This window comes from Hemiscyllium ocellatum, chromosome 1, assembly GCF_020745735.1.
Source record: "Hemiscyllium ocellatum isolate sHemOce1 chromosome 1, sHemOce1.pat.X.cur, whole genome shotgun sequence".
In the NCBI taxonomy this organism is placed as follows: domain Eukaryota; kingdom Metazoa; phylum Chordata; class Chondrichthyes; order Orectolobiformes; family Hemiscylliidae; genus Hemiscyllium; species Hemiscyllium ocellatum.
In genome coordinates, this window is record NC_083401.1 from 41600622 (window position 1) to 41616012 (window position 15391).

General features: G+C 41.1%; 1 protein-coding gene across 1 annotated transcript in view; it reads right to left on the reverse strand.

The window, feature by feature from the left end:
• Positions 1-15391, reverse strand: part of cfap53 (cilia and flagella associated protein 53) — a 41350-nt gene that overhangs the window by 9714 nt on the left and 16245 nt on the right. Inside the window, exons 3-5 of the mRNA XM_060828970.1 lie at positions 12842-13145; positions 2551-2769; positions 1271-1487 (exon numbers count right to left, since the gene is read on the reverse strand). Coding sequence (XP_060684953.1) covers positions 1271-1487; positions 2551-2769; positions 12842-13145 — 740 coding nt within the window. The remainder of the gene's footprint in view (positions 1-1270; positions 1488-2550; positions 2770-12841; positions 13146-15391) is intronic.

Here is a 15391-nt window from a genome sequence, read left to right on the forward strand (position 1 = left end):
GACCACATTCCCAAACTAACAATCTAGCTAGGCGGGTGAATAGCTGTTCATGGAGACTGTTAGTGACCAACAATTAGGTAGTGTGTAATGGCAGACTGTGTGACAACAAGGCCTGGTTTATGGGGTAGGGGGCTAGGACATGGGAAAGTTGTTATCACATAGTGACTAACAATAGATAGTGGGTACTGACAGACTAACAGTCTCCATTAACAGCTATGCACCCTCTTTATCCACGCCTTTGTCTTTCCAACTGTTATTTTCTCTCTTTGGGCTCTATCCCCACCTATCATTTACTCGTTACCCTCTCCCCTGACCCTATATTCTGAATATAAACTGATATTTTCCTAGCTACCATTATTCTGAGGAAGGGTCAATGGACCTGAAATATTAACTCTGATTTATCTTCGCAGATGCTGCCAGATGTACTAAGCTCTTCCAGCAGCCTGTTTTTGTTTCTGTTTTTAGATGTCCATTAGAGGGCCATTCACCACATTATATAAAGATCTCTTTCCCAAAAATGTCACATCATGGTTATTGGCCATACTATTATGCCTCATGAAAGGTAAGAGCAGGCTGGGAACAGCTTAAAAATTAAAAGATGGTCAGTACTATCCTAATCAATACTACCATAAGTGACCCAATCTGGAAAGATGGAACATATCATTCACACAGGTAAATTGGACATCCACAGTGGAAATATCAGTCTAATTCATAATTAAGGCAGAAAGTATGGTGCTGGAAAAGCACGGCCGGTCAGGCAGCATCTAAGAGCAGGAAAGTCAATGTTTCAAGCATAAGGTCTTCATCAGGAATGTCGAAACATTGACTGTCCTGCTCCTCAGATGCTGCCTGACCAGCTGTGCTTTTCCAGCACCACAATTTTGACTCTGAATTCCAGCATCTGCAGTCCTTGCTTTCTCCTGATTCATATTTAACACTGCCTATAATGTGTTCTCAGTGCAGAGAAGGTAAGAGGAGTCAATTCTACAAGGTCAGTGCAGATTACAGCAAACTACCCTGCCCTCTCTGTCCTTATCATGTCACAATTGATAATCAACATGCTCACCAGACCAAGCACAGATATTCATTCTTCACATAAGATTTCAGTAATCATTTGACTAGGAAGAAGGCATCAAGAAATGAAGAGAAACTTCATTTTTTTTAAGATTGCCCAGCTTGTTTTCCTGACAGAAAAGAAAATTATACCTGTAATTTAATAAATGAATTTCAAAAACAAAATCACTGGGGGAAGACTAAACAAATTACTTACAATGCTCCTGAATCTGAAGCTTGCGTGTTTCCATTACTTCCTTCTTGAGGCGATCTAGAGCCTCTTTCTTCAGACGCACCTGCTCATTGCGTTTGGCCCAAGTTTTCTCTACATCCTTCTCAATTAGCCGGTTTGTTTCCTCTTCTTGACGTTTTTCATCATCTGCTTTCTGAGCCAAATATTTTCGATAAATTTGCACTTCTCTCTGGAGATCCAGCTAAGGAAAGAAATGATCCTTTTAAATTAACAGGATTGTGAATAAATTTAAATCTTTCCCCTTGTTCACCGATGCTTCACAAACAAGAGGACATTAGCACTTGTGCAATATCATTAGATGTAGATGAATTTTACTAAGTCACGGTGAGATATCTTTCTCATATAAAGCTTGACACTGGATAGCACCTAAATGATGAGAACATCATGTTGCACTGCAGCTGGAGTGACAGACAGCATTTCAAATCAGCCAGTATAAGGGCTTTTATGACACAGTGGTAGAGTCCCTACCTCTACCCAGGAGGTACAAGTTCAAATCCCATCTGCTCCAGAGGTGTAGAATGACATCTCTGAATAGGTGGATTAGGAAACATAGGAAGCGTTGGATGAAAGGTAATTAGTGGTAGAAGGGAATGTGCAGTAATCAGATCAGCGATGAGCTATGAATAGTGGACAGGCTCAGGAAGTCAAGTGGCCTACTTCTACTCTTAATCTGAATGTTCATTCATTCATATTTAAGTCAAACATGTAAAGGAATGAAATAAACTAGAAAGAGATATTAATTTTGAATGGAACCAAAATTATATCAAAGTAATACAAGGTATCTAGTGTTCAGAATTGTTTAATAAGTAAATAATAAACAGGAGAAAATAAAGAAGAATAAAGGTTTGGCATGGTGGCTCAGTGGTCAGCACTGCTGCCTCACAGCGCCAAGAACCTTGGACCTTTGTGGAGTTTGCACATTCTCCCTATGTCTGCATAGGTTTCCTCCTATTTCTTCCCACAGTCCAAACATGTGCAGGTAGGTGGACTGGCCATGTTAAAATGTCCATAGTGTCCAGGGATGTGCAGGTTAGGTGAATCAGCCAAGGAACATGTGGGGTTACACGGATAGGGTGTGATTCTGGGTGGGATGCTGTTCGGAGGGTTGGTGTAGACTGAATTGCCTGCTTCCACACTGTAGGGATTCTACGATTCTACCAAGATAACTTCAAACATGATAAAAATGATATACATGAAAACATTTTCTTTCTCTATATTGTGATACAAGATGGATCAGCTCTTACCTTTTTCTGCAATTGCTCCTGGGCATCATCAGCACTTTCCTTCAGGGCCTGTTCTTTTATCTTTGTATCAAGCGCATGCTCCTCTTCCTTCTCCTTTGCTAAACGTTTTTTCTTCAGTGCCATCGATCTGTTCAAACTATCACAGAATTCTTTCTGCTTTTGAGCCTTCTCCTGTGCCAGTCGCTCATCTTCTAACTTTGAAAGACGTTGTCTTTCTTTCTGTGACAAGTACAAAGCTCTACTAAGAGTTTTTTTTGCTTATGGACATTTTTAAGGTCCTCAAAACCTTAGGAAGACCTTAAATGCAAACTCCCTCATCTGCTCCAGTGGATATCCAGTAAGAAAACACTGATCAGAATGATTAGTGGATATTGATCTGAAATGTCAAACTTGCTTTCCTCTACATGTGCTGCCTGAACTGCTAAAATATTTTAATACTTTCTGACCAGGGTATTTTGTCAGCCTTGCAACCTTTGTCATCCTATTATTAGGTCAGCCATGTCAAAGTGGATGGGGTTACAGCAAGGTTTTCCTACTGTTATTAAGTTGAAAGAGTGTATGTTCAGTTTAAGATAGAAAGTGTTTTCTGAATTTTAGAGTAAATTTAAAGTACAGCCAAAGCTGTCAAAATAAAACAGCTATGAGACGGGCTGTTCCAAAACAGAAACATGTAACAATCGTCTATCTGAGTTTTGGCTGCTGTTTTGACAACCATTATATTTAATCAATTGATTTAAATTATGCCCAGGTTACTAAAAGGTAAAAACAACGACTGCAGATGCTGGAAACCAGATTCTAGATTAGAGTGGTGCTGGAGAAGCACAGCAGTTCAGGCAGCATCCGAGGAGCAGGAAAATCGACGTTTTGGGCAAAAGCCCTTCACTAAAACCCATTTGAATTTAAATTTATCGTATTGACAACATCAGAGAAATGAGAGGGAACAACAGTGGGGGTATAAAAAACGTAGGCATTTTGAGAATTGGTCAGAGCAACTGCCATAGAGTCGGAGAGCTAACTGCCCACCTAACATCTTCTCTCAAAAGGTACCTTTTCCTGTAAAAGCAGTACAAAGAAAGGTGAGGAGAAGGTGAGGTCTGCAGATGCTGGAGATCAGAGCTGAAAATGTGTTGCTGGAAAAGTGCAGCAGGTCAGGCAGCATTCAAGGAACAGGAAATTTGACGTTTCGGGCATAGGCCCTTCATCAGGAATCCTGATCTCCAGCATCTGCAGACCCCACTTTCTACTCGAAGATTTTAACCTACTGTGAATCCTCTTGCAAGGATGCCTTCCTTGAAGAAGCTCTCTTCCTCCCTCTACAAGGATTTCAGTGAGTCCCTCTCTGGAGCAGCATGTTTATAGAGTTGGGAGTCAGATAGTAATTAGTTAAGAAAAGGGGGATTGGATTTGTTAATAGTTTTTAGTGTTCACAAATAGAGTTAGAAAAATGCATTGTTATTTTTCTTTAAATAGTTGAAATTGGGAGTTCTCTTTCACTCAAACACACTTTTAACAGATTATGAAGCGAGGCAAGCTTTTCTGGGTGTTTGGTTTCAAATACCAGAGGGGTTCGAGCTCGTAACAGTACATTAAGAGTTCCCATTTGCCTCGTTCATAAGTGACCCAACAGAAGCTTGGAGGTCATTATGCCAAGAGTGGAAGTGGTCATCACAGGCTAGGGGAGCACCTTTTAAGTGGTAAAAGTGTCTTTTAAGATATGTTTTACATTTGTCGAGGTGATGGGATGACTTCATGGGACTTTGGAGTGGTATATTTGTGCAATAACCTCACAAATACCAGCTGGTATGCACCAGCAATCAAAATATATGCTGAAACTATAGCCTCCTGGTATCAGTGCCAGAAGAAGATTATCTTTTATTTTCATTCTTCTGTTAAAAGAAGTTTTTATGCCACAATATCTGGAGAGACAAATAAAATAACCTCAGTTTCACTCTGTGAAAATCGTCTGATTGGACTACCAAAAATCGATGAACCTCGACTTAGCTGCTTATTCAACCAGAGTAAATCAAACAGCCTAGAGCAAAGATCAGCAGGGGACTATTTTGCTGAAACTATTAATTGTTTTACAGTGTAACTCATTTCCAGTGGTGTAGATTAGAAAAACTAGCAGAATTTGCATATTCTCCCTGTGACTGCGTGGGTTTCCTCCAGGTGTCTTGGTTTCCTCCCAGATTAGGTGGACTGAACATGATGAATTGCTCATAATGTCCAGGGATATGTAGGTTAAGTGGAAATGTGAGTTTATGGAGGTAGGATAGGGGTTGGGCCTGGGTGTGATGTTCTTTAGAGGGTCAGTGTGGACTGCCAAGGGCTGAATGGCCTGCTTCCACACAGTAGGGGTTCAATGATGCATAAGTGACCCTTACAAATTAATTTGGGAGTAAGACACTTGGTAGCCATCCCTTACTGCTCTGACATGTAAGATATCAAATATACATTGCAACCTTGTGAACTGCACATTCATCATTGATAAGTATCCAGAAAGTTTTGAAAAGGGCACATTATTAAACATTTTAACTATTTTTTATATTCTTCCACTGTGCTTTAAATCCTTATGCCAATTGCTATCCCTAACTGTTCACATTTTCCCCCACCTATGACTATTACTATTGTTAATGGGAGTTTTCCTATGTTTAGAAGAAGTTTACAGTAATGGGAATTGAACCCACCCTGTTGCATCACACTGGTCTGTAAAACAACAATCCAGCCCCCACCCTCCCCACCTTTACGTATACACATAGATAGACAGGGAGTAAACAAGGGCGTACTGGGTGAAGGGCAAGACTGGGAAAGCAGTTCAATGGTCCCTGTTCACAGGTTCTGCAAAGATAACTCTTGTGCTGATCAGAATGCTGCTTCTTGATCTTCTTTCTGCAGCTGCTTTCACTTGTTTGCAGGAGGCACAGTGACCAGTTCACATTTTCAAAAATGATCTGAAGTATTAACTCAAGGTCACAGCTTACAGCAACTGAAGGAAAACTAAACTAGACTTAAACTGCTTTTGAGGACAGAGAAAGGTCCTGAGCTTGTGATGATCTGATGCCATTTCCTTATCTTGTTCACAGCTCTAAAGCTGTTCAGCCATCTGAGAACCAACCATAGAAGCGTTTGCAGGCAGATGACCTTTGTCATCAATAACTGGTCACTAGTCCACAGGCCAATAAGCTGTTGTTACCAGCTAAATCTCCATGTATTATACCCCTTGGCTACAGCTCTCCTGTAAACCACTGACTACAGCTTGAACCAGCAACTGTGTAAAAAGAATCTACAATGAGTGTCATAGAATCATAAAGTTGTACAGCAAAGAAACAGATCCATCAGTCCAACTCATGCATGCTGATCAGATAGCCTAAACTAATCTAGTCCCATTTGCCATCATTAGGCGAATATCCCTCCAAGCCCTTCCTGTTCACGTACCAATCCAGACGTCTTTTAAATGTTGTAATTGTACCAGTTTACACCAGTTCCTCTGGCAGCTCATTGCATTCCATGTGAAAAAGTTGTCCCTTAGGTCCCTTTTAAATCTTTCTCCTTTCACCTTGAACCTATGCCCTCTAGTTTTGGATTCCTCTACACAGGGAAAAAGACCATGGCTATTCACTCAATCCGCAGCCCTCATGATTTTATAAACCTCAGTAAAGTCACCTCTAGGCTCCATCACTCCAGGGAAAATAGCCCCAGCCTATTCAGCCTCTGCCTATAACTCAAACCCTCCAACCTGGCAACATCTTTATAAGTCTTTTCCAAACCTTTTCAAGTTTAACAACATTTTTCCTAGAGTAGAGAGACCAGAATTGAACGCAGTATTCCAAAAGTGGCCTAAATAACGTTTTGTACAGCTGAAACGTGACATCCCACTTCCTATACTCAAAGCACTGACAATAAAGGGAAGTGTACTTAAATGTCTTCTTCACTACCCTGTCTACCTGCGACTCCACTTTTAAGGAACTATGAACCTGTACCCCAAGATCTCTTTGTTCAACAATATTTCCCAGGACCTTGCCACTGTGTACAAGTCCTGCCTTGATTTGCCCTATCAAAATGCAAAACCTCACATTTACCTAAATTAACTCCATCCGCCACTCCTCGGACCTTCAGCCCATCTGATCAAGGTCCTATTGTACTCTGAGGTAGTCTTCTTGACTTTCCACATCACCACCAATTTTGGTGTCATCTGCATACTGACTAACCATAACCTCCTATACTCATATCCATATTATTTATCTAAATGACAAAAAGCAGTGGATCTAGCATTGATCCTTGCAGCACACCACTGGTCACAGGCCCTCAGTCTGAAAAGCATTCTCCACCACTACCTTCCGTTTCCTGTATTCAAGCCAATTTTATATCCAAAGGCTAGCTCTCCCTTGATTCCTGGTGATCTAACCTTGCTAATAGGTCTACCCTGTGGAACCTTGTCGATTGTTTTGTTGAAGTCCACATAGACAACATCCACTGCTCTGCCTTCAATCTTCTGTCACTTCTTCAAAAAACTCATTCAAGTTAGTGAGACACGATTTTCCATACATAAAGCCATGTTGACTATCCTTAATCAGTCCATGCCTTAATTGCTTGCTATCACATGCATGCAGTTATACTTCAGAAATCATTGGTTTTCAAGACACTTCTTTTCTCATTTCAATCTACAATAAAAAAAAGTTAAATAAGAAGCCATGGTTTTAACAGTCACAACACACAGGCTCCGCTTGAGTGATACAAATGCATCCTTCAAGGGCAATTCCATTGTCATGCACTTGCAGTGTAGGTTGCAGTTATTTGCAAAGATATCATCATGCTTATGAAATGCATACAGTGTCCAAATGTGAAGGATGCAAATGCTGGTCATAAGCAATCTTAACTATGTATTTAACTATGGAATTCAATGTGAGCAAATGCGAGGTCTTGCACTTTGGGAAAAAAGAATAAAAGCATAGACTACTTTCTAAACGGTGAGAAAATTCATAAAGCCAAAGTACAAAGGGATCTGGGAGTGCTGGTTGAGGATTCTCTAAAGGTAAACATGCAGGTTGAGTCCGTGATTAAGAAAGCGAATGCAATGTTGTCATTTATCTCAAGAGGGTTGGAATATAAAAGTAGCGTTGTGCTACTGAGACTTTATAAAGCTCTGGTTAGGCCCCATTTGGAGTACTGTGTCCAGTTTTGGTCCCCACACCTCAGGAAGGACATACTGGCACTGGAACGTGTCCAGCGGAGATTTACACGGATGATCCCTGGAATGGTTGGTCTAACATACGAGGAACGGCTGAGGATCCTGGGATTGTAATTCATAGGAGTTTAGAAGATTAAGGGGAGACTTAATAGAAACGTACAAGATAATACATGGCTTGGAAAGGGTGAACGCTAGGGAATTGTTTCCGTTAGGCGAGGAGACTAGGACCCGTGGACACAGCCTTAGAATTAGAGGGGGTCAATTCAGAACAGAAATGCGGAGACATTTCTTCAGCCAGAGAGTGGTGGGCCTGTGGAATTCATTGCCACAGAGTGCAGCGGAGGCCGGGACGCGAAATGTCTTCAAGGCAGAGATTGATAAATTCTTGATGTCACAAGGAATTAAGGGCTACGGGGAGAATGCTGGTAAGTGGAGTTGAAATGCCCATCAGCCACAATTGAATGGTGGAGTGGACTCGATGGGCTGAATGGCCTGACTTCCACTCATATGTCTTATGGTCTTATGGTTTGTCATTGCAGATTGAAGATCTTCATCGTTGTGACACAGAAATAATACCAGTGTTCTTAGAAGAGACACTTGGGGTCACACAGCACAAAGCTCATGCAAGACCCCAAAAGCTACATAGGGGCATGGAACAGATTACCTCTAAACTTGAATTATGAGTATAATTACAAGACACTCGAGACCTTCCTGAGAGATGTGGGACTGACTGCAAAGGGTTCATTACTCACGCAGCTCTTACAGTCACCTATGCTTCTTTATGACACAATGGGTGCTGCACGGATCAGAATAAGATCCAACAGAAATATATCATGCACAGACACTCTCGGACCCTCCAATTCAAACTGTTCCATGTCCCACTATTTGGATCAGTGGGCTATGCCATCATTTGTGAGTGATGCAAATGCTGACTGTTATATTACAAAGATCCTGTGCTGTTTCTCATGTTCCCCACCAGGTCTGTTGGAAGTGTTAAGATTCTGAAGGACAGTCCTTTTGGAGTTGAAATGTTAACTGTTTCTCGTTCCATGGATGCTGCCAGACTTGCTGAGTATTTCCAGCATTTTCTATATTTAGTACAGATTTTCAGCATCTGCAGTATTTTGCTTTTATTTCATTGGAAGTGAGACACAGTGGTTCAGCCGCATTTAGGGGTTATAATTGCCGTTACTGTGATGTAACAAAGGCCCAGCGTAATGGAGAAGCAACAGATACGACATTAAATCCAGGACCGGCAGCAAATAGATACCAAACAGCCTCCATAAGAAGAGGCCACAGCTTAAGCTCCGATTAGGATGCACAGGACGCACAGGAGAGCGAGAGTCTAATGAGCTAGATTCCATTTCCTCCAAATGAGCAAGGCACAGTGTTTCATGAGATGACAATATCTTTAGACACTATCAAAATAATGTCAGGTGCTGGAGCAGAACCTGCAAATTGAAACTGTGGGTGGCAATTTTATCCCAATGGCCACTGAGGTGACAGCTTCATTGAACTTTATGCAATGCTCATACATTGCTGTGTGGGATCTTTCAATCATGCATTCACAAACATCTTGAAGGCAAAATACTGCGGATGCTGGAAATCTGAAACAAACACAGAATGCTGGAGATACTCAGTAAATGCTCTTTGTGCCAGGTCACATCACTTCATCTTGCCTGTCAGAGGTAAGGTCTGAGGATGCTGCAGGATGGGCAGCAGAATCCATCAACATAGCAGGCATTTCCAATGAAGGGAACATTAGGTTGACAGGCCCGTTTCATAATGTAGCTGAGTTCATCAATAGGAAACGGTTTCATTCCATCAAGTGATCTGTAATTAACAATATTGCAAATTTGATTGAATTTTGAGGAGGTGACATAAGTGTGTAGTTGAGATTAGTGCAGTTGATGTAGTTTATATGGATTTCAGCAAAGCCTTCAACAAGGTCTCACATGGGAGACGGATGAATAATATAAAAATACATGGGATTCAGGGTAACGTGGCAAGTTGGATTCAAATTATCTTTGTAATAGGAGACAGGGTGATGGTAGAAGGTTGTTTGTATGACTGGAGACTGGTGTCCAATATAATACACAGGGTTCAGTACTAGTGTCCCTTATGGTTTGTAATTGGTATAAAAGAAAATTTGTGGGGATGATAAGTAAGTTTGTCAATAATTTGAAGATTGGTCTTGTGAGTGAGGAAGAAAGTGAGGAAGATATAGATGGATTGGTCAGATGGGCAGATCTGTGACAGATGGAGTTTAACCCTGATAAGGTGATACACTTTGAAAGAAGTAACAAGTCAAGAGACTACTTCATGAATGACTGATGTGGAAGCTCAGAGGAAAATAGGGATGGTGGGATGCTTGTCCACAGATCCTCAAAAGCAGGAGGTCATGTTAATAAGGATAGTGAAGAAAGCATACGGGACACTTGCCTTTACCAGTCTTTGAACAAATTATAAGAGCAGGCAGGTTATGTTGGAGATGTACAGGATTTTGGTTAGACCACAGCTGGAGTAATGTGTGCAGTTCTGATCAATGTTTTATAGGAAGGATGTGATTGCATTGGACGGGGTGCAAAGGAGATGCACGAATATGTTGCCTAGGATGAAGGTGTTTAGCCATGAAGAGAGGCTGGATAAGTTTGAATGGTTTTCTTTGGAACAGAGAAGACTGTGAGGGGGCCTGATAGAGGTGTATAAAATTATGAAGGGCATAGACAGGGTGGATGGAAAGTAGCTGGTCCCCTTAGCTGAGGGCCAGTAACAAGGGGACAGAATTTTAAAGTGAAAGGCTGGACATTTAGAATGGATTTCAGGAAAGAGTTTTTCACTGAAAGGGCGGTGGATTCTGGAATGCACTGCCTGGGAGGATAGTAGAGATGGGAAACTTCACAACCTTTAAAAAAAAATTCAATGAACACTTGAAACATCAAAACATTCATGGCTATGGGCCAAGTGCTGGATGTACTGTAGATTTAAAGACTCAATGGACTGAACAGCCACTTCTGTACTGTATAATTCTATCATTCTATACTTTCTTAGAGTGTGCCAGATCCTGGGTCTACCATGATGACTATATCCTTGACAGCTTTAATGTTCCTGCTGTGTTCAATGGGTCAAATGCCTTATAAGGATGGTTGCTGAGGCTGTGCCCATGGCTGATGATTCTGTTACATAACTTAATGACTGAACAAAGTGGAGCATGACAATCATGCTCATTCTTCCATCAGGGCCATAGCAGAGCAGATGATAGGCTTATTTCATTCCTGATTCGTCATTCCCGATGAAAGGCTTTTGCCCGAAATGTCGATTCTCCTGCTCCTCGGATGCTGCCTGACCTGCTGTGCTTTTCCAGCACCACACTCTTGACGCTAATCTCAAACGTCTCCAGTCCTCACTTTCGCCTAGAACAGATGATAGGCCTATTGAAGTTGAGATTCCACTGGATTGTCTGCTAGTAGTAGGATTTTGGGGAAGGTGGAAAGATGGAGAGGAGGTTGGTTTACAGTTCAATTCAGACAAAGTGTGCGATATAATCCTGTGCTCTGCACAACAGAGTAAGCAAAGAAAAGATTTGATGGAAGCTGATGAGCTTGGAGAATGGGAGTAGTTTTCTGAGAAGGAGGAAGAGGAAGGCACTAAGCAGGAGGAACACCTTCTCCAAGATAGAGTGCAGAAATGTCAGGTACTACAAGCCAGACACATGGTTCCAGCAAAGGACAGCTGGTGCAGTGATCATTCAATAACTGTAAAATTGTTGGTGCTTGAAAGCTTCTATTTAGTTGATTTCTGTTCACTTTTAGGGTTGGTGAAGAAAAGCAAATGGTTTGTAGTATTGAAGGCTCTCCTGTTTGTGATGGTTCGACATTCTGGGCTACAGTGAAATTGGGGCAGCAGTACTTTAGAGAGGATTGTAAGATGAGATGAGACAAAGAACTGGTAAGCCTTTGGTGAATGGGAGAATTGGATGAATGTGGTGCCATACCGATGTGGTACCCAGTTAATGCAGCAAGTTTGGGATGATTGCACAGGAAAGCTTGCTAGGATCTTGCAAGAATTGATAAAAATGATAGTCAGTCAGTTTTTGTTAAGATTCAGCCGAGGAACTCATTTTCATTTTCAAGTGACACTTGCATTCAGACTTCCCTAGCTGTCAGAATGTAGCTGTCCTGTAGTTTGAAGAAGACAAAAACTTTCTACGAAGTCTCTTTTTCAGTACTGAAATATACCTCATTCTCATAATAGTTGTGTGAAATTTACAATGGTTTAACAAGCATCAACGAATGAGGATGTTTATGGACAGCAATATTCACTTTTAAAGTTGACTGGTCTGTTTCTGTGCTGTAAATTGTGCACAATTCTTCAGATTTACAGTGAGTGGAAATGTTTCTTATTGGTGAATTTCCTATACTTAGCAGAATCATTTTCCTTTATTAATGGATGAAAGCTCAGAAAGAAAAATATAAAGCAAATCTAACAAAAATTCTTCCTTTTAGGCTCAAGATATTAAAAATATTTTAAAATGCCTTTTACAGGATACACAAGACTACCCTGAATACAAATGTCAGATAGATCCAGAAGATCCAAGGTTCAACTCCTGTTCTGTACTGAATTAGCTACAGGAGCAAGGCCGTAGTAGAATAATATTCACTGAATCTGGATTAGGTAAGGAAAGGCACGGCCATGGATCCCACTTCTGCATGTTATCAAGCCAGAAATCCATGCACGTGGAATGGATATTTCAAATAGTCAAATTGTCTTGAATGAAAATTATTAAGGTGAGGTAACAAAGTTCACCCAGTATTGGTGATTTTATTCAGCAAACAGCAACTGGCCTCGGAATTTGGCAGCAAAGACCTTCAAGATAAGGGCTTCATAATTCAATGTAAGGACTGTAACCCACAATCCTAATGTGCCAAAACCAAATTCCTAAGCCACCACCTTCAGGACAAGAAGAGAAAGAAATTGACATGAAGAACAAAAGAATTTGAGAATGAGAAAATAAATTAGAGAATTAGCATCTCAGATAATTGAGCTAAGAACAAGACAAAGAAGGAAGATAAACTACTCGGTCATTTTATATTCTTTCCTTACCATCAACTTTGCCTCTTCTTTAATCAGCTGCTTCTGATCCATGCGTTTAGCATTAGCTTCTGCCATTTGTTCCAATACTGTAGCCAGGACTTCTTGCTGTTTCTCATGTTGCTCTTTCATTTCTTTCTCTGCCCTCTCCTCTTTGGCAAGTCGGTCCTTCTCCCACAACTCCTCAAAGATCTGTTCCTCTTCCTTTTGCTGATCCTGCAGTTTCTTGTTGAACTCTATTTGCGCCTTTCTATCCTTGACCAACTCTAGCACTCGCTGATGAGACAGCTTTGTCTGCAGCTCTTCACACTGTTCCCTAAAATACAGACAGAAATCAGTCATGGGTGAAATAGCAGAGTACTATAATGACACAATCTAAACTTTCTGAGAAAAATGGTTTGAATATGATATTGCAGTGGTTATCTTACTGAATCTATTGAAGGATTTCAGACTTCCCAATGAAAAGGTTATGCATATATATATTTTGAAAGACTGTTATAAGAATGGAATGGACTCGGAAGCTCCAATTACTTGGTGTGGCCAACTTCAGAAAAAACAGAAGTTTGCAAAACGAGCTAATTTCTTTTGTATTTATCCACAAGATGAGGGCATTTCTGGCTAAGCCAGCATTTATTACCTATCGCTAATTGCCCAGAAGGCAGTTAAGAGTCAGCCACATTGTTGTGGGTCTGGAGTCACATGTAGGCCAGATTAGGTAAGGATGGCAGTTTCCTTCCCTAAAGGACATTAGTGAACCAGATGGGTTTTTCCGACAATCAACACTGGATTCACAGTCATCATTAGACTCCTAACTCCAGATCCTTCCTATCGGAAAGATGTTGTGAAACTTGAAAGGGTTCAGAAAAGATTTACAAGGATGTTGTCAGGATTGGAGGATTTGAGCTATAGGGAGAGGCTGAACAGGCTGGGGCTGTTTTCCCTGGAGCGTCGGAGACTTTTGTATAGAGATTTACAAAATTATGAGGGGCATGGATGGGGTAAATAGACAAAGTCTTTTCCCTGGTGGGGGAGTCCAGAACTAGAGGGCATAGGTTTAAGGTGAGAGGGGAAAGATATAAAAGAGATCCAAGGGGCAACATTTTCATTCAGAGGGTGGTATGTGTATGGAATCAGTTGCCAGAGGAAGTGGTGGAGGCTGATACAATTGCAACATTTAAAAGGCAACTGGATGGGTATATGAATAGGAAGGGTTTGGAGGGATATGGGCTGGGTACTGGCAGGTGGGACTAAATTGGGTTGGAATATCTGGTTGGCATGGAGGAGTTGGACTGAAGGGTCTGTTTCCGTGCTATACATCTCTATGACTCTACGTTTATTGAATTCAAATTCCATTATATGCTATGGCAGGATTTTTCCTGACGGTGGATTCCTGGTCAGCATTAGACTCTTAATTCCAGATTATTTTTATTGAGTTCAAATGCCACTATCTGCCGTTGCAGGATTTGAATATGGACCATCAGAGTATTACCTGGGTCTCCAAATGAACAGTCCAATGATAATACTATTAGGCTTTGATTCTTACAGAGGATCATGCATTTGTTTACAACAAGTTTTGCTAAATCAAAAGATGGGATGTGTCAGCAAAACCAACTCAAGTAAGAAATAACACTGTTAATGGCTGCAGAGAAAAAGCAAGAACTGCAGATCTCATCAGTTTTTGGTGTTCAGAGTTCCAAAACAATCCTATTTCATGTGATGATGACACTGTGAATTGTGCAGAAGAAAATATAAAGAACAGCACATTCCATGAGAGCATTCAGGAGAACCATAAGCAAACACAAGAGAAGACAGCATAGAAGCTGAACTTTCTTGTTCTCACAAGAACAACCAATCTTATCATTTATTTGTCTTAAGCTACACTTGCTAGGAAGCTAGTATTTTAGTTTTAATTAATACCTTTGTACTTCTATCACAAATAAATATATATTCTTTATATTTAATAAAAAAAACTATAGCATTCTAGTTGGTTTGTGTACTTTTGCATTCTGAACAAGAGGAAAATAGTTCATATTCTCTAGTTCAGATGTGTGGAGTAATAATCCAGGGCCTATGGGCAGAATTGTATGGGCATACAAGTCAGGGGACATGTAATCTTCCCTTCCTGCTGCCTACCTACTGGCCCCAGGAATGTCTTAATTTTTCTGTGGAGGAGGGTGTAGGCCAGCTGCCTTCACTCTTGCTGCAACTGGCAAAAAAACGGGATCTTCCTGCCTGGCCATAATTTTGCCGCCAGTGCCGAGACATCATGGATTGGGTCTGGGAGAAGATCAGGAATGAAAGGGACCTCATGAGCCCACTTTCTGATTAAGATCCCCTCCCAAATCTTCCCACCCTCCTTCAGATGTTCTCCCCATCCCTGCCCTTTTCAACCTGACCCCATTACTTTTACCACCCATGTACTGTCCAAGGGTGATCCCTCTGGTTCCTGCTGCAAGACCCTTGCTGTTACCTGGTTTTGTCTGGGGACTACCTCTGGTCCTGCAGTGGTCACTATTCCTGCTGTGTTTGCTAGAACAACACAGCTATCAACCAATTAGATTG